This window comes from Gadus chalcogrammus, chromosome 19, assembly GCF_026213295.1.
Source record: "Gadus chalcogrammus isolate NIFS_2021 chromosome 19, NIFS_Gcha_1.0, whole genome shotgun sequence".
Classification (NCBI taxonomy): domain Eukaryota; kingdom Metazoa; phylum Chordata; class Actinopteri; order Gadiformes; family Gadidae; genus Gadus; species Gadus chalcogrammus.
Genome location: NC_079430.1, coordinates 7,246,971 through 7,271,939, shown reverse-complemented (window position 1 = coordinate 7,271,939; position 24,969 = coordinate 7,246,971). Strand labels below are relative to the sequence as shown.

At 43.1% G+C, this 24,969-nt stretch overlaps 3 protein-coding genes across 4 annotated transcripts; all 3 read left to right on the top strand.

Annotated features, from left to right (window-relative positions):
• Window positions 1-3,711: 3,711 nt before the first annotated feature.
• On the top strand, window positions 3,712-11,161 carry gtf3c5 (general transcription factor IIIC, polypeptide 5). Of its 2 annotated transcripts, none has more exons than XM_056578825.1 (11): window positions 3,712-4,036; window positions 4,448-4,646; window positions 5,173-5,368; window positions 5,520-5,703; window positions 7,459-7,563; window positions 7,969-8,083; window positions 8,597-8,677; window positions 8,929-9,014; window positions 9,868-9,950; window positions 10,289-10,431; window positions 10,877-11,161. In XM_056578825.1, exons 1-11 carry the CDS (start codon window positions 3,830-3,832, stop codon window positions 11,065-11,067), a joined length of 1,590 nt encoding a protein of 529 aa, XP_056434800.1. In that variant the 5' UTR covers window positions 3,712-3,829; the 3' UTR covers window positions 11,068-11,161. The 2 variants fall into 2 exon arrangements, with proteins under 2 accessions (XP_056434800.1, XP_056434799.1); XM_056578824.1 differs by having other exon boundaries at window positions 10,865-11,158.
• A 362-nt stretch (window positions 11,162-11,523) lies between these two features.
• Window positions 11,524-17,127, top strand: LOC130372447 (bile salt-activated lipase-like). The gene is made up of 11 exons (XM_056578451.1): window positions 11,524-11,756; window positions 12,554-12,701; window positions 12,847-12,966; window positions 13,079-13,276; window positions 13,373-13,503; window positions 13,750-13,857; window positions 14,246-14,360; window positions 14,748-14,934; window positions 15,361-15,564; window positions 15,885-16,094; window positions 16,753-17,127. The coding sequence occupies exons 1-11, from the start codon at window positions 11,688-11,690 to the stop codon at window positions 16,934-16,936; spliced, it is 1,674 nt and encodes a 557-aa protein (XP_056434426.1). The 5' UTR covers window positions 11,524-11,687; the 3' UTR covers window positions 16,937-17,127.
• Window positions 17,128-17,578: 451 nt separating this feature from the next.
• On the top strand, window positions 17,579-23,631 carry LOC130372688 (bile salt-activated lipase-like). The gene is made up of 11 exons (XM_056578819.1): window positions 17,579-17,647; window positions 18,012-18,159; window positions 18,354-18,473; window positions 19,944-20,141; window positions 20,356-20,486; window positions 20,669-20,776; window positions 20,985-21,099; window positions 21,561-21,747; window positions 22,234-22,434; window positions 22,863-23,081; window positions 23,366-23,631. Exons 1-11 carry the CDS (start codon window positions 17,582-17,584, stop codon window positions 23,544-23,546), a joined length of 1,674 nt encoding a protein of 557 aa, XP_056434794.1. The 5' UTR covers window positions 17,579-17,581; the 3' UTR covers window positions 23,547-23,631.
• The last annotated feature ends 1,338 nt before the right edge of the window (window positions 23,632-24,969 follow it).

Genomic DNA, 24,969 nt, shown 5'->3' with positions numbered 1-24,969 from the left:
TCATCTTGTCTTGTTCTTGTGTGCGTTCCTGTTTGCAAACTTCTTGTCCCGCAAATGTGGTCGTAAAATTAACAAGCCAAGGGACAAAATCTATTGCAGAACCAGAGTGAACTGTAGACCTAATATTACATTCAAATCCACTGCTGGCAGCATGCAAATATTAACCAGACCAAGCGTCATCTCTGCTCTAAAACTCACTTCAAAATGAGGATTAGCCTAACCAGAGGACTGTTAAGTCAGCAATAATAGTTATAGGACAGTCGTAAGAAACATAGGGCCTTCAGTGTTTTAATACAAATAAATGACTTAATAATGGTACAGTTTAAAACCAAATTAAACTCTGATATAATAATCTCAAACAGGGAGATGTGCCTGGTGAGAATCAGGTAATCTGTGTCGGCATGAGTTTCCTCGAACGGGATGCAGCGGATAAGGATATTCAGGGGTTGTTGTGGAACAGGGATTTCCATCTTGTGACAAACCGCCCTCAATGCCACACCCAGACAAGACACGACACCACTGTTGGATTTTCAATAGCAAACAAGATGGAGCTCCTGAGACAAATAGTCCCCCACCTTCTCCAAACAGCAGACCAGTTAGTCCATTAATCTGCCCTGGGCAAATCACACCACTTTAGTTAAATCTGTCATGTGAGGCTAAACATTAGGATTGTATATGTGTGTGTCTGAGTGTGTTCAAACTGTTTAGTGTTTTTATGGATAGGACCTGTTGCAGTGGCTCAAATCATGAGAGAGAGTGACAGTAAAATAAGTAAAATAGAGTAGAATCTTAGTAGTTAATGCATGGCTGGTCAGGTTGGGTTTAGTGATAACTGTGTTTCTTTCTATTGAAAAAAATCACTGAACGTGTTAGAAACATGTGGCATTCTGTTAGGTTCGGTTGGTAAACAAATCTGAGGGATATATGCAAATGTTCTGTTGGTAACTTTTTACCCGGGCAACTCGGTCCGTTGTAAATGTGCACGGAGACAGTTAGGCCCGCAGCATCCTGGTGTGAAGGCAAATCACAATCCTGCACAGGTAACCAATGGCAGGCCGGCATTGGAGGAGGGGCGGAACTACACAAACAGGACGTGGGTCCTGGTACACCTGAGATCTACACTGGATATGGGAGATTGATATGCGGGCTTAAACAGATTTTGAACCGTTGTAATTCAAAAGAAAAGATTTAGCTGCTTGGAAGTGTTAGAGTTTCGTGATTATATCCGTTTATCCGTTTATTTAGTATTAATAGTATAAGCTCTCTGCATTTTCATATCACGTGGAGGAAACGTGTGAACGAAATGAATGGGAAGCATGAACATTTTAGACATTAGTCGGCCAGACAGAAAACTATTATTTCGGTGCAATCTCTGCATGTCATGTAAATGGATCACGAAATCATGAAACACTTTCTAAAATCATGCAACATCGTACACACACACACACACACACACACCCACACACACACACCCACACACCCACACACACACACCCACACACACACACACACACACACACACACACACACACACACACACACACACACACACACACACACACACACACACACACACACACACACGTATACATGTATAGGCCTCTTTACATGCATGCTCACAATCACGCAAACACCCACACCACACAGACAGTGAGCGTGTGCTGAGAAGTTCATTTGTTTTGCAAACGAGTTCTATGCAAAGCGCGGTTGGCCCGTTCTTTGTTTGAAGGCCTCCAGGGTTTAGGTCCGTGTACTGTGGCCCTGGGGCAAGGCATTATGGGTCACATACTGCTAGAATCCTGTTCTGTTAGTCACATGAAAAGTAAACTGGGATTAGTGCGTTAGGCCTAATATAGATTTAGGAAAGAAGTAGAGAAACATAAATAATATAAAATTGTGATTGTAGGCATGTTGTAGCGGTTGAATAAAAGTGTTTCCCTAAGGTCGGACAGTAAGTCATGAGTATGCTGTACGGTCATTTGAATGGTATGATGCTTAGGTTATAAATGGAATATATATTACTATATGGCCAATTACAGGAAGCGCATGATAGAAGGATCTCTAGGCCTATGTATAGGCCATGAGCATGTATTGTGTACATGTTAACACTTCATTACAGTTTGGGGATGCACTTGGCCGGAACTTTTGTTTTGTTTTTAGATTTCCCTTTAAAACAATCGGACCCTGCAGGAAGTGATCTAGTTCACAAGTGTCTGCATAGCGATACCGCCCTTCTGCTCTGTCCTCACGTGCGACGACAGCCCTGCTCTTTGCCCGTCCAAATATGGACCTGTCAATCCAACACGCTCTAACCATCAGCGGCGGAACCGGAACCGGTGATATACAAGCATGATTAAAAAAAAATGTACACAACCAGGGCGAAGTTAGTGATGTGGTGGTAGGCTATCAGCGGCCAACGCGCAAAGCAGATGATTTTGGAGACAGATGTCTTAATACGAGAGAATGGTTGAAATCTGGGGGTGGCAGCTGGAGATGCACCGTGAGAGCCCGGCAGAGGAGGGCGGACGATAGGCTTATCGTGGCGCCAGCACATGGCCGACGGTTGGAACACGCCAGCCCGGCAGTAGGGAGGACCCGGGAAAGATAGCAGCACCCTGCAATTCTCTCAAATCCTCTGCGACTTTATGCCACTGCTAACTCGCTGCGTTGTCATACAAAAAAATGTTTTAAGAAAGATGGAAAATTAGATAAATTGACAATAACATCTACACGTCTATATGAAATCGTAATCAAAGAAGATTCTTTATTTATTTTATTTTATTTATCATTTCGTGTAGAAATAATACTAATAACTAATAGGCCTACTAATAATACTAAATAATAATATTATGGCCAGGTTTCTGATTGTAAAAGAAAAGGTTTTCATTATATGGGCTTTTGGTTTATTCCAAGTCATTTGCCTATTATTTCATGTTTAGAAATAATAATAAATGATATGTCATTCGTATCTCGTGAGCCTCTCTTTTAAGTAGACCAACCATCACAGGACTCATTCGAAAAGGGGTCAGTGGATGTTGTCTTTAAAATCTAGGCATGCCCTGACTTCTTGTATCAATATGTCAAGCAGGTACAAAAGCAAACAAAATCAACATAGTAATCGTTGCTAAAGAAAGTATACACCGCCAGCATTTATTTAAGCTCAACAGTCAGATCACACTAAATGAACTCTGAGCAACAGTAGTGTAGTACATCTCCCTCTGCCATGGTTTCCTCATAAAAACCTGAAGACTTTAGTCAGCGTTAAATCATTGTAACTGACTAATTGTCTCACTGTATCTGTGTCAGTTGTATATAAGCAAGAGCTAGATGTCCCCTAAGTTGTAAGAATGACATGTCATGGCACGTTCAATGTTTAAAAAATAATGAACAAAACACTAATTATTGACCAGAACGCAGAATTAAATTCACTGGTGGAAAATGTGTAGACGTTGTACGGGATCATTATTGTTTTCCCTGCTGACACCTTGTGGTAGAAATTGGAAAACTTGAATAATAGCAACATTTTATTATATTTATTTTTCAATACATTTGCATTGATATCTTGAATATATTGCATGTGGAAAAAATCTCGATGCCTCCCTTTCTTATTATTAAGCTTTTAAGTTAAAACAGATTGCCAAAAAAATAAGCTTAACTATCGTTCGGAACACACGGAACGATCATAAGACAGAAATGTTTCCTCCCGGACGGATTTAGCAATGGAGTAAACAATGCCTCCTCGCTGCAGTGCACACTTGGTTTACAAAATGCTTTGAGTTAACTCATTTCATAACTCATTGTTATATAATAAACCGCTATATTCTCAGAAATGTCAGATTCCAGTGAACATAAACTGAGGTTTACCTTGAAAGAATTGAAGATATCAACCGAGGGAGAGGACGTGTCGCCCGGGTCTGGCAGCTCCTCGGCGGTCAAACTTCACTATAATAAACTCGTGTGCATTGAGTACCCGGCGCTGATTGCAAATGTGGACAAGATGCTTGAGACAATCGGAGGCGAGAAAGTACTGTCGAAGGTCAGCGCAACATACAGCTCATGACTTGTATATGCACCAAAATAAATTAAATGGTTAATGCCAAATATGTGGAATAATGCTTATATATTTTTCTACAAGGATAACTTGTGCAAGGTTACCCCCAACACTGTATTGTATCCTAAATATCTTGTTTTACTGCAGCATGCAGCAAATCATCGTATGTGGGACCAAGGCCTATTTGGCAAAAAACATTCTAATTCGGATTTATGATTAACAATATACGAACAGAGTAACTCACACTCAACCTTCCCCATGATTCAATGAGTCTATAACGTTTCAAATAATCATATTCCTGCTGTGAGTCAGGGCATTGTCTTTGTCACACCCCATGTTGAAATGAACATAACAAAGCCGTCATGCGTGCTGTCTGATAAATGGTACTTCTTTCAGACCTACGCTGATCCCAACCGGCGGCTGGAGCTGCGCTACCGGCCCAAGGATCCCTTCTGCCACTCTCTGTGCGGAAACCGCTTTCCCTCCAACAACCTCTTGCTCCGTGTGAGAAGACGGGTCCGCAAGAAAGACCCCCAGGACACACAGCTACACATGGAGGTGCTCGGAGTCATCGGCACGACATACAAATTTCAAGGTAATTCTACATACAATTCTCGGCAATTTCATCTTATTAACACTAGTTCTTCTTCCTCAGGTTGTTCTACATTCGATTTTTCTATACATTTTCATGTTGTTTACTCTTCTTCTTAAATTTACAATGTGCAAATATGTTTTGAATAAAAATGCAAATATGTGCTCTAAAACACATTTGATTATGCTGACACCGGCTTCAGGGTAAGTATCAGGGAAAAATGCGTTGACAAAGCAGCGTTGAGAAATGTCATGTTATATCTCAAAAAAGGGAGCCTCACTTTTGGAAGGTGGCCGATGTCTGGAGAGCGCAGGTAGGGAGGGGGCGTGCTGAGGTTTTCTTTGCCGCAAAAAATATAAACCGGGGCTAGCTTGAAACCTCAAAAAGTATATTATACGTTTAACTTAATTTCTCATAATAATTTAAGTTCTATGCATTTTCCAGTTATTTATGTTTCTTCTGCTTTAGTATTTTCGTTCAGCCCCACACCGGCGGTCGATTCGCTCACAGGTCTTCCGACTCATTTCAGGGATGGCGGACTTCCAGTGCCTGGCTTTGCATTCGGAAGACGGGAAACACACGTCTCTGTACGACAAGGTCATCCTGCGTACGTTTGAGAACCAGGAGTTCTTTGAGCAGCCCATGCCCTTCTTCCTGCCCCCGCCCATCTTCTCCCGCTTGGACACCCCAGTCGACTACAACTACCGTCCGGACATCCACCACAAGTTAGTATGGTTATAATACCTCTTAGCAGTAATAATAACGAACAAACAAATGTAATGGCAATATTGTCAATCCAATCCTGCTCAATGATCAACAATGTCGAGCAAATCCAACCATGAGACCCACATGATGACGGATCGTCTCCCTTCACAGCCAGTTACCCATGACCAAGGAGAACTTCATCGGCCTGAACCGAGTGCGGCGGCACCACAACGCCATCTTTGTGAGCTTTGCGGACGCCACCGTGCCCTCGGAGTGCATGGAGGCGGCCCGCCTCAACTGGCAGAGGGTCTGCATCAAGCAGTCCGACGTGACGACCGAGCAGACCCTCAGAAAGGTCTGTGTTACCGGTAAAACCCCCGGGGTCGGGTCGGGGGTCCACCAGCATCGGAACAGGAAGCCAAGTGGCCCCTCCTCTCATATTTATTCATATTTATTTGTAGCTGTTACGTATAATCAATAAGGAGGCGAGGGGCCGTGTTGCAGTGATTTCACCAACAGCTAGGGGGCGTCGATAGGCTGTGGCTAAAGCCCCCCTACCTCTTATCCAATCACTGTAGATCACAGCCTCGAGTTGCTTATTGCTTTTATAAAACCGCTACTAAAACAGTTTCTATAAACAACCTTGTAAGATCTGACACGCAGCAAAATAAAATGCGATAATTTGTTAAAAACCAATAATCATTCTTCCATTATGCAAATCCAGTCCCTAAAGACAGCAAAATTGTAACTAAGCAACACAGGCTAGCGTATATTGTTTCGATCTGTTAGGCGTGACCTTGACAGACCTTGACAGCATAATTGAACGGTCCAAGAAGAACAACATGGTGCTACACCAGGACAAGTTCATGTTGCTTCGGTACACGACAAACAAATCTACCATACTTGACGAGCTTCCCTTTACATCACATCTCTCGGAGTACGCCACACCAAGTGGGCACATCCTTAAACCCCAAAAGTCTGCAAGAGATCTCGGTGTAGAACTGTCATCCGACTATAAATGGACCCCTCACGCATTAATTCAAATACGTGGAGTAACTGTAAAAAAGAGTTTCTAAGAATCACAACTGACCGAATGCAGAGTAGCTATACATAGGAATCATGAAGATGAGGTAAGTAGAATGTGTTGGTAGATTAATACATTTGCCAGGGAATCCGGTTGTGGTACTTTTCAGTGTAGGAATTGGCAGGATCTTTAACTATTCAACCTGCCAAAGGTTTGGAAGGTTAACAGTGGTCCCATCATGCACTCCGACTTCTTACTCTTATTCACACACATGACAATAATGGCTGCCGTTGATATGGCACATATCCGATGCTCTGATTGGTTGTAATTCTACGCCGGTGATAACGCCCCTTGTTAATCAAAAAGGAACTGAGAGGTTCCAGACTTATCTCCATTTCTGACTTGGTCTTGGGATTTCAGGCTTCAGCACAATTGTAAAATAACATTTATGTGAATAATTGTAGTTGTTAAAAATGATTTTTACTTTACTCACTACTTTCTTTTTTTGCTTTTATTAGACTACTTCATAAACTCCCAGTCCCTAGTGTCTTCCACACAAAGTTTAGTTTGTATGGTTATAATATATATATATTTATTTTTATCTTCTGTATTTGAGTCACAGTAAAGCCGCTTCATCTCACTGCCAGACAGTTCTCTTTGCTTCCATGCCAAAGCAACCCAACTGTCAACAGTTTTTTTATTTTAGCTTTCCATCGTGGTGCATGCTTGATCCGACTGGTCTATCTCCATTCTTATCGCTGGCCAACCTTCCTCCCAGGTGTTCTCATCTCACGACAAAAACACCGGATTGTCAAAATATTTGTTTAATACTATGTGGAATATGTTGTTAGTATTCTTGTTATTCTTCATGTTTATTCTACCTCTTCTCATCTTCTTGTGCTCTTACTTCTTCTCTACTTTTCCCCCTCGCTCCGGAGAATGTTTACTGACAGCCCACATCAGAAAACTGTGTTTGGGTAGAGCGGATATATTCGGCCAAAACCGTTTCCCTCGCCCAATGTTGTTTTTTTTATCCCGCCGTGTCTATCTACTGCCTTATCTTCTCCCCACCAACACCGTTCACAGATGTTTGAGAGCCGGCCCATCTGGTCCCGGAACGCAGTCAAGGGCAACCTGGACATCCACCCTGAAAAACTCAAATTGCTGTTGCCCGTCATGGCCTACTACATGGTGAGATTACCTCAAAGAGTTTTTTTTTTTCAAATACAGGAGAATATTGCTGCTACATAACTGGCCAATATTTTTATGAAGGAATATAACGTTTCTTACTGCCTGCTCTGACCTACTAGAGTACTACACTAAAACACAACTATATTTGTCTTTTTATTCTGATCTCCTCCTTCTAATAATAAGAAGAGGCCTATAGAGAAAATGATATTGTTTCTATGTACATGGGTCCTACTGTGTTTGCTGAAAGACAAAAACTATACCTAATAAATGAACAGAAGGTAAATTAGTTTAGACGTCTCACAAAGCAAATAACAATGATCAGAAAAAGCAAATGCTAATATATTGTGTTTTGACTTTAGCTGAGACTTTAACCAATCTGCTGCTCTGGATTCTGTGATTTCCTAGGTGACTGGGCCCTGGAGGAGCCTATGGGTGAGGCTGGGCTACGACCCACGGAAGAGCCCCGAGTCCAAGAAATACCAGATGCTAGACTTCAGGATCCGCTGTAGCACCAGACATGGTAAACAACCTGGGGGTAGCGGCCGCTTTGAGCTAATCAGAGCCAAGCATATGGGGGAGTGTCATGGGAAAGGCTGGTTTTCTGTGGGCCGTGCAGGATATATTGTTCTGATTGGTGATTGTGGGGGGAGCGGCCTTCTGCTTATATGTTTTAGTCTTCCCGCCATGGTTGGTGTGCAAGGCCAATGCACACACTGTGTCAGCACTTCTGCGTAGATCCACGCCGCCACTCACAGGCGTAGAGTTTATACGCCCCATTACGGTGGCGGATCTGAGCGCCATCCGCCGCTGCATTGGCGGGAAACAGTCACCATTCAGTTCATGTAAAGCTATGACAACTTATATCCAGGTTGTTCACAGGGAGGCTTCGGTCATTTAGGGTGAAACCCATGATCTGTCAGCTGAGAGAAACCTTAGATTATCCTTCCCGCATGGCAGTGTGTGAGAGGTTCATCTCATGCACCAGTGTCTGCTGCATGTGTCTATATTTCTAAGTGTGTTTTCTCTCTTCAAGGGTATTCTCTGAGTGACATGCCAGTGAAAGCCAAGAGGAGCTCCATGGACTACAGCCTGTCCATCACACTGAACAAAATGGGTCAGTGCACATCATCACTGCACTACAATAGCTACATGCATCACGCTTTCAATAAAGGGCCTCCTCAACTCGCTCTAACAGGGAAAATCAAAACTTTTACTCTACACATGTTAAGCAATAAAGCGAGGGTTAGTTGAACTGAATGATACAGTTTCTGTATTGAATGGTGCATTTCTTTGAAAATGTCCTCAAAAGAATACGTCACACAAAACGTATCCAGCAGGAAACGTGAACTGTGTTGTGTGCTGCAGCTCCGCAGGCCGCCAGTGTGACAGAGCTGCCTCAGGAGGGTCCCAGCACCAGCCGCTATCCAATCCCTGTCCGGCACCAGTTGAAGGTCAGCCGCCGAGCCACGCCCGCTCAGGGAGACATTCAGGGGCTTGAAGGCACCCTGTTCTCTGTGGGGTCCCTTCTGGCCCGACCGGCTCACCGTGCACTATATGTAGCAATACAAATGTGCAGACAAGATATCAATTATATACATCAATTGAAACGTAACCTTCTTTGCGAATGTGTTTGCTGGGAAGATTTACATTAACATTTAGGGCATTTAGCAGACGCTTTTATCCAAAGCGACTTACAATAAGTACATTTGTCATAAGTAGTGCAACAATATATCGCTGCCGGTACAGAAAGGATGTTCATAGATGTTCATAGATAGTTCAAGATGACACTAATACTCAGTGGATGGTTTACTTTGTGTCCTTCACCCTCGTCTAAAGCAACTTTCAGTTGGCGATACTGCAACTGTTTCCCAAACATGTTACCTACAAAAGAAGAGTTTTTTCTGAATTGGCACCCAAGGAGATGGTCATCCGGCATCTTTGTATCGTTCGAGGATGCTCTTGGACTTTTCTTAGATAGATAGCTAGCTAAGTAGTAGTTAGTTAGTCAGTGTGTTGGTGTGTTTTTTTTTAAATTTGTTCTGTACCAAGTACATTTACATTTAAATTCCTGTTCCCTGTCCTTTCCACAGTTTCTTATCGGCTCTTAGTTTACTCTCACTAAAACCCTAAATATACAATCTATATAAATCAATATAATACAGCCAAATAAACAGCCCTTTTCTTGGGGAAATATTCTCTTTAACTGCACCTCTTTGAAATTTGACTGAATGGTCTAGGATGCACCACAATGTTATTGGAACGAACCCCACGCTCAGGCTAACTGACCTTCCTCCCCCTATGCAGGAGTCGTCGTACGTCTTCAGGGACGGAATGCTGCCCCCACACAGACAGATGTTCTACCAGCTCTGTGACCTGGACGTGGAAAGGTACAGCACTGTTTGGCACTTGCTCAGCACACACTGTACCTGACGCAAACCAAAAAAGCTATTAAAATGTACTTTTAGGTCTAAACTATATGTTAGTTAATGCATGTCAGGTTTTTCTGTAATAGCAGGGTTCATAGGATCTGAAGTATCATAAATCAAGTTCAAGCCTGCCATCTTAGTATCTCTTGACCAAAATGTTTGCAATAAACAAGAGACCTGTCATTATTCTTATTCTTAAAAAGTAACAAGATGGCGGCTCGGAACGTGCATGACATCATGTGAAACCCTCCTATGAAAAGGCGTTTCATTATTCCTGTGTTCCCGTGTCGCACGTCCAGCATAAAGGAAGCGATCGACCGTAACAAAGGCGACGAGAAGGTGTGCGACGAGAGAGACGGCTGGTGTCTCCCTCACACAACGGACGACCTGCGGGACATCATCTCAGGCCTGATCAAGAAGGTCGTCCGAGCTCAGAAGCCAAGTAAGGAGCAGCCCTGCCGTGAAGAACACCCCCATGCTGTGGGCCAGATGAACCACCCAGTGGCCATCTTGGATCTAAACGCTAGCTGGAGGGGGGAACTGAACAAGGAACCCTGCGTTCAGTTCCTCCACTCAGAATAAGCTCCATGCTAGCAGTAGTTCAAATGAAGCTTACGTTTGTGGTATAGATTTGAGAGGGCAGGATAGTCTATCTAAGCTGTTTTTATAACCTGCCCCTCTTAGGGAACCACAGAAAAGACTCAAGTTGTATTAATTAATTGTAATTTTATTTTTCAGTGAGTCTACTAACGTATTGATCCTATTATTGGTCGTATTGGTAACGTAAAGATACTAACGAGTCTTTTAACGTATTGAAAAACACTTAATTGCAATATCATGCTCAACTATGATGACCCTTTCTTAACGTCCCTAAGACCCTCCTGCAGAGTTGATCCCGACGCCGACGAAGCGACGGCGCTCCGGGCTGAGCATGGCCTCCAAGCGGACCTCCTACGCCGGGAAGCCGGAGGGCGAGGAGGACAACGAGGAGGACGAAGAGGCGGACGAGGAGGACGACTTCCACCCGTCGGAGGGAAGCGAGAACGAGATGGAGACGGAAATGTTGGATTACATGTGAATAGACAAAGAAGACATGGTGTCAGTGCGTCGTACATGGAGTTAATGGATTTTGTAAATAAAGATTTGTGTTTTCTTCTACAAAGTGTTTTTTTTGTATTTTGGAGCTAAAAGTGCACAGGCTTCACATTTGTAGTGTGCCGGTCATATCCGCTAAATATCCGACATTACTTCTGAACTGATCTAGTACTGTATTAGATATTTGCCAGTACATGCCCAATGGTTTACTATGATGTGTTCTAAGCTCTTATAAACCACTCAAATACAGGCAAAAGCAGGCTACCTGAATAGGGAATGAGACATACCCACCGTCTCAATATCATTATTCATGACCTTTCTTGAATAGCTTTCTATATACATGTGGCTATATAATATATGTTTAATATATTATTATTTTTACGGAGACATTCCTGGGGACCGTTCCAGCAGAGGGATAGGCCCCGAGAGGCGGAGACTCCGCGGGTAACGTTGACGTCCGGTCCCCCTCGGTTTCACAGGTCTGTTGAGTCTTTTAAGTTTAGTACTACTGGGAAATGGATAGGGTGGGAGGTGCGTCAGGCGGACAGTGTTTATAAGACCTAAGAATCACCTGCTAGGGGTTACATTTATTTCCCGATCGCGATGATGATGAAGACGCTGGGGGTGTTGGTTGTCGTAGCCCTTTCCTGGGGGGCGGCCTCGGCTGAGTCAGTGAGTTATGCACCTTCTTCACTATGAATTCATCATTTTATACAGACCCTTTATCGTTGTAGGCATTAATAACGTAACCATTAAACAGAAATATTCAGACTATGAACAGAAAATTATGTAGAAAGTGTTATTATTCCCCCGTGGATTTTACATTAAGATCAATACCTCTTATCAGATTTAATCATCCATCCAGGACTAGGTCTATGAATATCTGAGGGGCTGAGTCAGTGTGTGAATTTTTTATTTGATCTAGACAGCTGTATAAACCAGGGGGCGTTGCCTAGGAAGTGTAATGAACAACTAGGATGGAAAGCAGTGTTAACCCGGGTCTGTAGTCTCAAGATGTTTTTGTGAATTGAACATAAAAAATATACTGTTTTTGGAAAAGCACATTTAAGACCATATGCATGAACTAGAAACTTTTTCAAAATGTTGATATCAATCTTTTGATAACATACAAATGTAAATCGATTCCTTTAGGCCTACATATATTTCGATAAGCATAAGTTTACATCAATCCAGGTGATTCTGTCGACGTTGTAAAATAAATTAGATACGGTATCTACAAAAGAATAATAATACTCAAAAAAGATAATAATTCAGACAAAAAATCACAATGCAAAGACCTAAACAAGACTGCCTAGACTGCATACAATGTATACAGTTTGTTTGTACAATGTATATACATATTCCTTGCTTTAAGTATAGAAAAGTCCAAAATGGAACAAAGTGAGAACTTTCAAAATAAAAGTATAGTATTAAGTGATGCTCCTGACTGCCCTTGTCCTCCATGGCAGCTGGGAACTGTGTTCACGGAGGGAGGCCTGGTGGAGGGAACCAACATCCGCCTGGGATACCGTCGCCACATGGATGTCTTCAAGGGAATTCCCTTCGCAGCTATACCTGGAAGGTTTGAGAAACCCAGGAGACACCCTGGATGGGATGGTGAGCTTGTTTTAGATATAATTTTAATTTCGTAAAACAAAACTGCTACATCTGGAATCTCGCTGTTTCCATTGATTATTTTATAGACACATTCACAGTGCTGGGACATTTGGTACGGCATTAACTGTCCTGGTTCTATATTAAGGCGTTCTGAAGGCCACAGAGTTCATGAAGAGATGTCTGCAGCTGAATCTTCTCCAGACCGGCACTCGAGGCAGCGAAGACTGTCTCTATCTCAACATCTGGGTCCCTCACGGCAGAGAGGGTAATACACCTTTTAAAGCCCGCCACAAAGGGGACTTTTATTTTGAAGAGAAAAACACCATGATCTTTTCAATTGTTAAGAAATTGTGTTAATCTTTGTTTGGCCCCATCAGTGTCCACTGGACTGCCGGTTATGGTGTGGATCTATGGAGGGGGTTTCCTGGTGGGGGGCTCCATGGGGGCAAACTTCCTCGACAACTACCTGTACAGCGGGCAGGAGATCGCCGACAGGGGGGACGTGATCGTAGTCACCATAGGATACCGTGTGGGCGCCCTGGGCTACCTCAGCACTGGAGACTCAAGTCTACCAGGTAGATCGCTTAGAGATACCAACTCTCCAAGTTTTCGTAATTTAGAAGATTTTATGGTGAATTTAATAGGATGCTAATAATCACTTTTTACTGCAGGTAACTACGGTATGTGGGACCAGCAGGCTGCTATCGCCTGGGTCCACAGGAACATCCACTCCTTCGGAGGAGACCCCGACAACGTCACCCTCTTCGGGGAGTCGGCTGGTGCAGCCAGTGTTAGCTTACAGGTCAGAGGTCAAGGAAGGTCTAGGAAATGAATCAGATAGAAATGTTGAACTCATGTCAGTACAGATGATGGGTTGGATCAGATTCAGATTCTAACATCTATGGTTTAGGTAATGATGTTTAATTCATAATTAAATAAAATAATGTGAATAGCTTATCGAAGGTGTTGCCAGAAAGGGAAAAGACCACTTAAATCACAGTTTATGGTCTATAACATTTTTCTCTGTATGTTCTGTGTGTGCGTATAGACTCTGAGTCCCCACAACAAGGGGCTCTTTAAACGGGCCATCTCCCAGAGTGGTGTTGCCCTGTGCCCTTGGGCAGTCAACAGAAACCCCCGCCCGGTTGCCGAGTCGGTAAGAATACAGACAACCAACGATAAAATTGTTCAGTGAAACGTTTTCCAGCTTCTTGGTTTGGGTCATGTGACTCAAATGAGCACGTTCAATCACATAATCATTCAAAAAGCAACCTCACTGGGCTGGACTAATTCTAACGAGTAGAGTGCTTGCGATGCATTGCTCTGCATAACAAATTACTATTAACCAGGTGCTTTTTATATAGTTTGATCCAAAGCAACTTACAGTGAATGGCTTGTCATTAAACAACAGGTAGACTGCAGACTTTGGGGGATCAAACCCTGAAGCCTTTGGTTGAAAGTCAAACACCCTTACCTCTACTACACTATTCTTTCCCCCTGACAAAAACAATTACAGATGAATAGTATTACTCTTTCCCCTATAGGTGGCTCGGAAGGTCAATTGCCCTACTGATGAAACAATGGCGTCATGTCTGAAGATGACGGATCCGGTGGCCCTCACCATGGCTGGCAACATGCCCTATACCAGTTCCCCTGACAGTGAGTATCCACATCGACTATCAACCGGATGTCTACCGCTGGGTTTTGTTAAAGCAGAGTTTACAAAATGTCTGCAGCTGCACACTACATATTGTAATGTAGTTGTGTACACCTTTAAAGTGCAGTCAGTTAATATAATTGATCAAATATGTTCTGCATGAATCGGAAATGTATCTATTAATATATACTGCCGAAGTTCCTCCTGTTGCAACGTTTCTTACCTTTTCTGTCATTTTTAAAGGAAAAATAAATCAATAATTTTCACCAAAGTCCACCATTGTCATTGCAACCATGTCTGAGGCTAACAAGCACGTCTCTTATAGGTAATACATGAAGTGGGTGGGCCGAACATTATTTACAATGGCTCTCTCTTGTCCATTCGACCAGGTCCACTATTGAACAACCTGGTCCTGGCAGCCAGCATCGATGGGGACTTCCTCCCAGATGACCCCGGTAACTTGTTCAACAACACTGCTGACATCGATTACCTCGCTGGTGTCAACAACATGGACGGGCACCTCTTCACGGGACTGGACATTCCCTCCATCAACCGCCCGCTGGTGGACACCAAAGTGTGAGTATGGTCATCACATGTGCCCACATCTGGAGGTGGAACCAAGCTCGCAGGACCTCCGCCAGCGACAAGCTAATAGGACTCAAGCTATTCAAACTCAAGCTAGTAGGACTCAAGCTAGTAGGATTCAAGCTTGAGTGAGAGTTTTTGCCTGTTGTGGCAAAATATCGAATTTAACTTGAAGTTAGCAGTTATCAGAATGTGCATGGTATACAGGTGATAAATGCTCAAAATGTATTGTGCATCAATACAAGATTATTCTTTTCAAGCTTTAATCTTGTTAATGTTAAAATGATACAAGATATAAGACATGTAGAAAAGGCCACCCTGCAACCCACTAATGGATCACAGCAGGCAACCCACAGTTTGATATCGAAGACGGTGAGATGGATGGTAGGTCTCATCCCCAACATGGTGTCTCTGTAGGGAGGATTTGAGGGCCCTTCTGGGCGCCTACACCAAAGTCAAGGGGAAGGCGGGTCAGGAGGCTGCCTTCTCTCAGTACACCACCGGCTGGGGAGCCAATCCTAGCAAGGAGACGGTCAAGATGACGGTAGTGGACATCGGAACGGACTACATCTTCCTGATCCCCACCCAGGCTGCTCTCTATCTCCACGCCTCCCACGCCAAGTGAGCAAAACTATTTTTTTCATTCATTGTTATCTTATTTTTGATTTAACCTTTTTCTTTTTTTTCTTATTTACAATATTGATGGGCAACCCTCAAAGCTGTTGCTGGGGATGGTAGGGGGGGAAAGGGGTAGGGGTTGGGGATTGGTGTTGCTGACTATCCTTGATGCATTCTAGCACTCCTGGCCTCCTATAAGTTACAGAGTAATGCATGCTTGAGGATATAACCTGAGGAGCAAAACTTGAATACATTTAAATAAATAATTGTTTTGATGATTAGATGAAAACGAATTATAAAGGACATCTCCTATTTTATTGTAGGTCTGGCCGTACCTACTCCTACCTGTTCTCAGAGCCCAACCGCCTGGGCGGTCTGGCTAAACCTTACCCCAGTTGGATGGGAGCAGACCATACTGACGACCTGCAGTTCGTGTTTGGGAAACCCTTCAGCAGTTGGCTGGGCTACTGGCCTAGCCACCGTGACCTTTCTGGCTACATGATTGCCTACTGGACCAACTTTGCCAAGACCGGGTAAAATCAATCAGAGTTTATGCTGTATGCTGGTTACAATTATTAATTGATTCATGTGTGTTTTCCTGTTACAGTAACAATATGCAAAACATTTTTTTAATGTTCTCTAAAAAGCACGTTCTTGTAGACAGCCTTATATACTTAATTTAGGGCTACAAGGATCTAGGTCAATCGCCCTGACTCTGCAGCAGCGTAGAGAAATCGAGTTCAATGTTTTTTCAGCAAGCCTTGCATTTTGAGGGTGGCTTGGAAAGTTTAGGGAGTGGGAAGGGTGATAAGTGTTTTTTTTTCAACTGCAAAGTCAGTTATCTTTATATTGATATTCTGTATATTTAGACATGATAATGATAATTTTATTTACAAAACATTCTAATACTACTTTAAATGCTTTCAAAATAGAAGTATATTGTTCAGTGAGCGTTTCTGCCGTATGCGGATGATACAATAATTACGTCACAAATGTTCTTATTAAGTGTAACGGGAATTACCATTATATTGATGGAAAGTATATTAAGAGAAAGTGACTTTCAATGGAGGTCAAAAATGTTTGATTTATATTTTAACATTAATATTATGCAGAAATGATGACTGCCTGCCATATCAGAATAAGTCCTTCAATGTTAATGAAACCTGCTTTTCTGATGGTGTTCCCGAACAGAGACCCCAATAAAGGACTGAAAGTGCCAACAACCTGGCCCAAGTTCACCACTAGCGGACACCAGTTTCTGGAGATCAACGCCAAAATGAACAAAGACAATGTGAGGCAGAAGATGAGAATGCGCTTTGTGCATTTCTGGACCAGTGTTCTCCCCAGTCTTCAGTCAGTGAAGATGTATGAGTAACCATTGTATCCCCTGTACTGCAAGTACTCCAATAATCAAGGTGTTTATGAAGATGATACTTTGATGGGATTTGATTGTATTTTGGAGGAAATAAAAATTAAGCAAAAATGTGTCATAATGTTGTTGAAAGGCCTGGCCTACTCTGCCCAATCATTCTTCATGGAAAAAATGCAAATAAAAATATTTTCCACAATTCTTTATTTCTCTCATCTATTATTTCCCTCATTTTGAAGGGAGTTTAAACTAAAAGGAAGCGTAGCTTCCTTGAGATAACTGAAAATTGATTATTTGCCTGCTGATATTAACACAGGGAAAATATTTCTTTCCGTGCACATTTTTTTAAAGATAAGCGCAGGTTGTTTTTATATATATAATATATATATTGTTTTTAAATATCAGGTTTAAATGAGGACTATGGGAAACATTTGTATTTAAATTAATAAGTATACCTGTTCAAACGAAGTCATTGTACATAATTGTAACTTTGATTTCATGGTATGGGGCGTGTGTATGTTTTATCAGCAGTGGAGGAGAAAGCCGACGATGGAAGGTCGGGTACAGTGATGATCTGTCAGGCGCACCAGGTGGGCGGGGTCTCCTGTATTTATACCACTAGTCCAGAACCACCAACCTCACTATTCAGACATGATGCGCGCACTCGGGCTTTTGGTTGCCATTGGTCTCTTTTTGGAGATGGCCTCTGGGGCTTCTGTAAGTGTGTTTTTTGTATAATAATGATTTTCATTTACTTTAACCTTTAATTTGGGACTTTAGGTAAGTTAAGAATTTAAGGGCAATAGTTAGTAATGTTTTTCAAATGATTTAATATTTGAAATATATCTTATCAAAAATAAATTGCAAATGATAATACTAGGTGAAACTACAAAAATATAGATTTGTATAAAGAAACTGAACCATAAAAAAATATTTTAGTATTAGTATAATAAAATGTGTTTCAATAGTTGTAAAAAATGTAATAAAAAAATAAATGTGTAATAAATTCGGACGACTACGTTTTTTTCAAAGTAAAAGCATATTAAGTGAGGTTCCTAACTGCCTTTTTTCTCCGTTGCAGCTGGGTACCGTGTACACCGAGGGAGGCCTGGTGGAGGGCAAAAACATCCGCCTGGGATACAAACACCACATGGACGTTTTCAAGGGAATTCCCTTTGCTGGAAAGCCCGGAAGGTTCGAAAAACCAGAGCGACACCCTGGATGGGACGGTGGGTAAAAAATATTAAACTTTGGAATTCAGGGAGCTGTGGAGAAAATATGCATCTATAAGACAAGGGGTCAGCTAAAAGACAATGCAACATTATTCGGCTTAAGTTCCCCTCGGAATTTGAAATTGGAATTATTTTGTGTGGACTCTTAATTTTCTGTATCTATCTTACATTTAACCTTCATTCTTTTCCAGGAATCCTTAAGGCCTTTGAATTTCGGCCGAGGTGCCTTCAGTTGAACCTTATCATGACTTCCACCCGTGGTAGCGAGGACTGCCTTTATCTCAACATCTGGGTCCCTCATCATCGTTCAGGTTAGGACTGATATTAGTAGAAGGGGATCGTTCATGCTCAGCTATTTCTCGCATAAAAGCACTGTTGGACAACGGACACCATTGCTCCTTTATGGAGTTGCATATTCTGGACCAATGTAGAACTAGACGGCGCGGCTGTGTCCAGACGCCGTCAGGGTCTCTATGTTTAGACTGTGCATTTTACCTATTTTTATTTTATTTTATATTTAATCTTTTTTACTGATGTGACTTTTAGTATGATCACATATGATCACCAAATGCTTTTAGAAATAAGGGATCAGTGCGGCATATTTTATGTTAGCACATCTTTTGACAGCAAGTCGGCGTTTCCAGCTGAGATTCTCCGACAAACTGACGGTCATAACAGTAATAGCGACAAGCCCTGGAAACGGTCAAAACACAGAGGGAGAAGAGGGGGGATCCGGGACAGACTGAGGAGGAAGAGGGCGCTCGGCAGGGCGCAGCGGGGCGGCCCGGACTCAACAGGCTTGGAGTGCAACACCGTAACTCTTCCCCCGCAGACAGTCCTAAAGTATCGTTCTCCGGAGCAGCAGCCGCCGCTCCGCGCTGCTGTCACCATGTCGAGCAGAAAGCCCCGCGCGGTGGCGAATCCTTTGGAGACCACCACGACCGCACCCGGGGAGCGCATTCTGAAGGAGTGCCACAATCTGTACGTCGACAGCGAACACGGTCTGGTGAAGATCGCCAGCAGTGTGGACGTGCATCTCCTACCTCCACGGAAGAAGATCTTCGTGATGATAAATGGGAAACCACTCGGCAGGGAAGAGCTCCTTCATCAACTGGTATATTGAGGAGCACATTCAGAAGACCGGCGTGGCTATTGAGACTCAAGGCTTCACCTTCATTACAAGCGGTCGCAAGAGAGAATCACTGACGGGCAACGCCACCTTGCACCTCTACCCCAACTTCCGACCCTTCCTTGAGTTCAAAGGTGTGAAGGCGCGGCCCTCCCTACAGGCGGGTCAGGCGGCCCCCTCGCCTAGAGCGCCAAATGTGCTGGGGCCGCCCCTGGGTGTGACCGACTACCTGTCCGCTGAGGTCTCCAGCTCCAAGCAGAAGAAGTTCAGCCTGCTGACCTTCGTGGACACGCCCGGCCTGGACGGAGACATGGTGTACCCCTTCAGCGTCAACAGCGGCATCACCTCATCAATACCTTATTTTTAAATTTGATTTTATTTACATTTTTTTATTTTATATAAATAAATTAACTAATTTATTTTATTTTATATTTTTATTTATTTTTGCACAGTGTGGAGCATTGACCCTTTAACATTTCACTTCAATTTATTGTATGTGACAAATAAAAACACTTGAACTTGAACTTGAACTCATAGCTTAACGGTTTCCCTTTAAGTCGGTTTCTTACTCAAGATGTATTGTTTTTTCTCATGTCGGAAATCAAACTCTCAACTCTCGATGTGATCTTGATTTGCTCTCGTATTTTCTTAGTGTCCACTAATCTCCCAGTCATGGTGTGGATCTATGGAGGGGCTTTCCTGGTGGGGGGCTCCATGGGGGCCAACTTCCTGAACAACTACCTATACAGCGGGCAGGAGATAGCAGACAGGGGGGACGTGATCGTGGTCACTGTCGCATACCGCCTGGGCCCCCTGGGATTCCTCAGCACTGGAGACTCTGGCATGCCTGGTAAATGACCGTTGATTTAGGGAACACATACATCAGTATGAAAAGCTTCACCGGTTTGATTCAATTTGTTAAAATAGACACAATAGTAGCCTACAAGGTATCGCCATTCGGTGGCCAAAAGACCACGCAACTGACATTTGTTCTGATGTTTTTTGCTGTGTCAGCAATTATTCTGAAGTGAAACACCTTAATGGGGCCTTGACGTTGTTCCCAGGTAACTATGGTCTGTGGGACCAGCAGGCTGCCATCGCCTGGGTCAGCAGGAACATCCGCTCCTTCGGAGGAGACCCCGATAACATCACTGTCTTCGGGGAGTCGGCTGGTGGAGCCAGTGTTAGCTTCCAGGTGAGGAAAGATTCCCCCCTGGATGTGTGACCAACGCTACAAACAAATCTCAAATACTATGGGAGTTTCAGTGGTGTTCAACATGATCAATGTTGCCCAAAACATCCAGGGTTCTGAATTGTAAAATGTTTCTAACTTGTCATCGGTTATTGTGTTTGTGTGTGTGTCTGTACCGCAACAAGACTATCACTCCCCATAACAAAGGGCTGTTCAAAAGAGCTATCTCTCAGAGTGGTACGGCCCTTTGTCCCTGGGCCGTCAACAGAAACCCGCGGAGGCTTGCAGAAGAGGTATTGATCAGAACTTCAGAACTTCCTTCAAGTGCCTTGGAAAGCACTATATAAATGCATTGATAAAACTATATTATTTATTATTAAGTGGACCGTTTCAAATAAATCCCACTTTCATTAAACATCATACTTTCTGATCAAATTTTGGACCGACTGTCCTGACTGAAAGTACTGCTAATTACATTTGGTCATTCTCTCTTCCCTCCAGGTAGCTCTGAAAGTGAACTGCCCCACCGATGACAGGATGGCAGCCTGTCTTAAGATGACTGACCCGGTGTCCCTCACAATGGCAGGAACCATCCCATTCTCTAGCTCCGCTGATTGTAAGTCCATTAGCAGAGCAGTTATACCCCTTGCCTGAGCTAAACACTAAGCTTCTCAGCGATCAACCTTTTGGCTAGGGTGTAGGTGTAGTAGCATTGATTCTATACCTAAGAAAGATGTATACCTAAGCGAGATGCCTGATCAAAACCTTGCGGTCTGCAACATCAACTCTGTTTCCCGAGAAAAAATCATGGAAAAGTCGGACCATTGATCAGGGATTTGCCCCTTCTAAATTGGACCGAGGACTTTCATGCTCCAGCTTTTCTGTGATTACCCGGCAGGAACTGGGTTAATTTCTCCACAACACATGGATGAAGTGGACCATAGATACACTCTTCCACTCACAGTGGGTTGGATCTAGAATATCCTCTGAACAACTCTGTCACCCACGCACTAATGCACAAGGAATGTGCCACTGTCTATCTGGTTAAAAGTGTGGTATTGTGTCCATCTACACCAGCCCCTGTGGTGTTTAACCTGGTCCTGGCAGCCACCATTGACGGAGACTTCCTCCCCGATGAGCCAAGTACCTTGTTCCACAACGCTGCTGACATCGACTACATCGCTGGTGTGAATGATATGGACGGACACTTCTTCACGGCATTGGACGTGCCCACCATCAACAGCCACCTGTTAAACACGCCTGTGTAAGTTCTGGTCATTCATGTAAAACTGTGACATACTAAAAAGAGAAAATGTTCCCAATCGTGAGCTGAATTCTCTACTTGGTTGGACTTCTGATAGATCTTTATTTATTCTTCAGATATCTCAGGGCAGCTCCTCAGGGTTTTACTTTATCTTTTTTCTTTTTACTAATCTATTCTTGCTTTCTAATTTTCTTGGTTTGATTCCATACACCTGTTCTTACCTGTACCTTTCATGTTTTTCTGAGGCAGGTTAGCTTCAGCATTACTGACATCTTCTGGTTAATTTGGCCTTTCTCTCCCTGAATTTGAATAAATAATGAATAATGTTTTCATACAAATTAAACTATTACTATGATGACTACTATTCTCTAATTATGTGCCAATTAATAATTTAATTAATCCACCAAAATAGTTTACTTCTGCAAAAAATCTGCAATTAATATGTTTTGGACTTAATTTTGGAAACACCAATGTTTCTCCCCACAGGAATGATGTGAAAAGACTCCTGGGCTCTTACACTAAGGAGAATGGCCTGGCCGGCATGGAGAGTGGATTCCTCACCTACAGCTCCACCTGGGGAACAAACCCCGACCAGGAGACCATCAAGAAGACTTTGGTGGAGATCGGGACAGACTACATCTTTCTGATTCCCACCCAGGCAGCCCTCTATCTTCATGCCAATGCCACGTAAGAGAACATGCAAGCACATCCCATTTCAATAATTGTATTCAAATGTTTGTCGATAACATAAAATGTATTCTTTTACCATCTTATACTTTTATTTTCCATTTCTCTTGTGTTTAAGGCCAGCTGGTTTGGATAAATAAATAAGCTTGCCTTGTCTTTTAAGTAAATGCTTCATGTGCAGAAACAACCTAAAAGATAGTCCTACTGTTTGATGAATTAATGTTGTCGAAAGCTAAGGTAGAGCTAGCTAAGATGCTAATAGTTAAAGCTATATGCGTGTGTGTATATAAGAGCTTGTTCCTTTCATTATTAGAGACTGCTTGTCAGGACTTCTATAAGGTGCAATCAAGCTCTACTGTCCTCAGTGTCCTCATCTGTTGCATTGGTAACCATTCTTCTCGGTTCTCCTCGGTTTCGTCCCACTAAAGAATTGGCAGAAGCGGCCGGACGTACTCCTACCTGTTCTCCCAGCCCAACCGCATGGGGGGTCTGTTGCTGCCCTACCCCAGCTGGATGGGAGCGGAACACGCTGACGACCTGCAGTATGTGTTCGGGAAGCCCCTCAGCTCGCCACTGGGGTACTGGCCCAGACACAGGGACGTCTCCCGCTACCTCATCCACTACTGGACCAACTTCGCCAAGTCTGGGTAAAAAAACGATCTGCGGAACGATGATGACCCAAGTCAAACATAAACATTCAAGTCAGCGATAAACTTGAAAGGCTTTTTTTTAATCTTTCCTTTATTTATAAAATACACAAAAAATTAATGTGCTTCGCACAATCACCTTGCCTTTGCCCAAAGGCAAGGTGTATTCGTCAACTCATTGGAGACCTTTTACGAAACTTGTAATGAATTCCAATGAGCCATGCCCTTTTCCAACTGTCTTTGTTTGTTGCCATGCTAACATGCTATTTTGTTTCCCTCCTCAGTGACCCCAACAGGGGTCTGGACGTGCCAGCGACCTGGCCCCGTTTCGACAGTAACAGCCACCAGTACCTAGAGATCAACTCCAAGATGAACCGCGGCTATGTGAGGCAGAGGCTGAGGATGCGCTATGTCCATTTCTGGGGCAATATTCTCCCACAGCTGTCGCTGCTCAAATTCTTATGAAGAAAGACGCTGGCGTCTTGAAGCATGACTCAAAATCATCAAAACCATCCCGTTCGTAATTCGTAATTAAAAAGTTAATAAATGATTGCTATATTTTTATTCATTTTGTGGCTTATTTTGAACATTGTTTCTCGTCTAACACATAAATGTACACACAAAGTACGACAGTCACGATACTTCAACTATCATGAACACCCACTACTATATTGATAACTACAATCATTTAACTGCTACCTGCTGAATACAAACCTGGGAACCAGACAAATCAGAAAGCTCATGTTTTATTTGCTCTGGCCAGGGTTTGCTGTAACCCTAGGTTTTCCGTTCCAAAAGGATCACGGTATGTTAGTTGCTATAGAAACATATGCTCTGAATCAAACCTAGGGGGGGGGGGGTGCTACGCTGACGGTTTCGGGCCGCCCTGACAATTGCTCCCGCGCCCCCTCGCTTCTCCGTTCGCGTCGTATATTTTAATTGATATATTTTTTAATTAAGGGCGCCACCAGAGGGCGCCCCCAACGCATTTGTCGCCCTAGGCGGTCGCCTAGCTCGCCTATGCCGATCGCCGGCCCTGCCTTACATAGCCAACACTACCAATCGAGGACCTGGCCTCAGTTCACTCCAGACTATTTGCGTAGCCCTCCGTTTTTTGCAAATGGTAGTTTTATCTATAGCTATAAAATGTTGGAGATGCTGAGCACATCTCAGTCCTTTCAGATGACCCATCCAAGATTTGTATCGGCCTCCATACAAAGAGCAATATTGTCTGAGTAGGCTACTATGCCGAGAGGCACTTACAACACAAAGTATAAAATAGTCCTAACGGACTTGCATCCACTGGAGAATGTTTGATCGTTACACGCACTAATCCATCTTGATCTGTGAAGTTGATGAATTGTCACTTTTAGGTTTTCGACCCAGTTACCAAAAAAAGAAACATTTGGAATAGTATGCGCTGTGGCAAGCACATGGTTTGCATGTGTTACTTCGAAGGCAAAAAAAATCTAAAATACAAGAAAACACAAAAACCTACATTCAAACAGTGGGGTATGGCCCCTGACTCTCTGAGGAGGTAGGCTACCTCCAGGTACCCCCTCCATGCCAGGGCGCCCTGAATTTATGTTTATTAACAGCTCCTCCACCGGGGTCAAGACAATTTGAGGGCCAGATCCAGTCAGCCGACTGTCGGCCTTCTCACGATTGGCTTAAAAACATGGCTTATTTAAATTTATACCAATACGATGGTGGGAAAAGCTTACCAGTTTGTATGTTTTTTATACTTCATTTTTATACTTGATCCGCTGACCGATTGGAAGCCATCGGAGTACATATTTTTTTAGAAGAAAGGGGTTATGTGGTAGGATCTTTAGGAATGCTTAACTGGGATATTTATATATTCATGGCTCAAATATTAAGGATCATG

Coding starts and splice junctions, on each gene's coding strand:
- gtf3c5 (XM_056578824.1), top strand. CDS start 3,830: ATGTCAGATTCCAGTGAACATAAACTGAGGTTTACCTTGAAAGAATTG. Junction 8,084..8,596: donor CCGCTGTAGCACCAGACATG/GTAAACAACCTG, acceptor TCTCTCTTCAAG/GGTATTCTCTGAGTGACATG. Junction 8,678..8,928: donor CATCACACTGAACAAAATGG/GTCAGTGCACAT, acceptor TGTGTGCTGCAG/CTCCGCAGGCCGCCAGTGTG.
- LOC130372447 (XM_056578451.1), top strand. CDS start 11,688: ATGATGATGAAGACGCTGGGGGTGTTGGTTGTCGTAGCCCTTTCCTGG. Junction 12,702..12,846: donor GAGACACCCTGGATGGGATG/GTGAGCTTGTTT, acceptor TTCTATATTAAG/GCGTTCTGAAGGCCACAGAG. Junction 16,095..16,752: donor ACCAACTTTGCCAAGACCGG/GTAAAATCAATC, acceptor GTTCCCGAACAG/AGACCCCAATAAAGGACTGA.
- LOC130372688 (XM_056578819.1), top strand. CDS start 17,582: ATGATGCGCGCACTCGGGCTTTTGGTTGCCATTGGTCTCTTTTTGGAG. Junction 18,160..18,353: donor GCGACACCCTGGATGGGACG/GTGGGTAAAAAA, acceptor ATTCTTTTCCAG/GAATCCTTAAGGCCTTTGAA. Junction 20,142..20,355: donor TGGAGACTCTGGCATGCCTG/GTAAATGACCGT, acceptor CGTTGTTCCCAG/GTAACTATGGTCTGTGGGAC.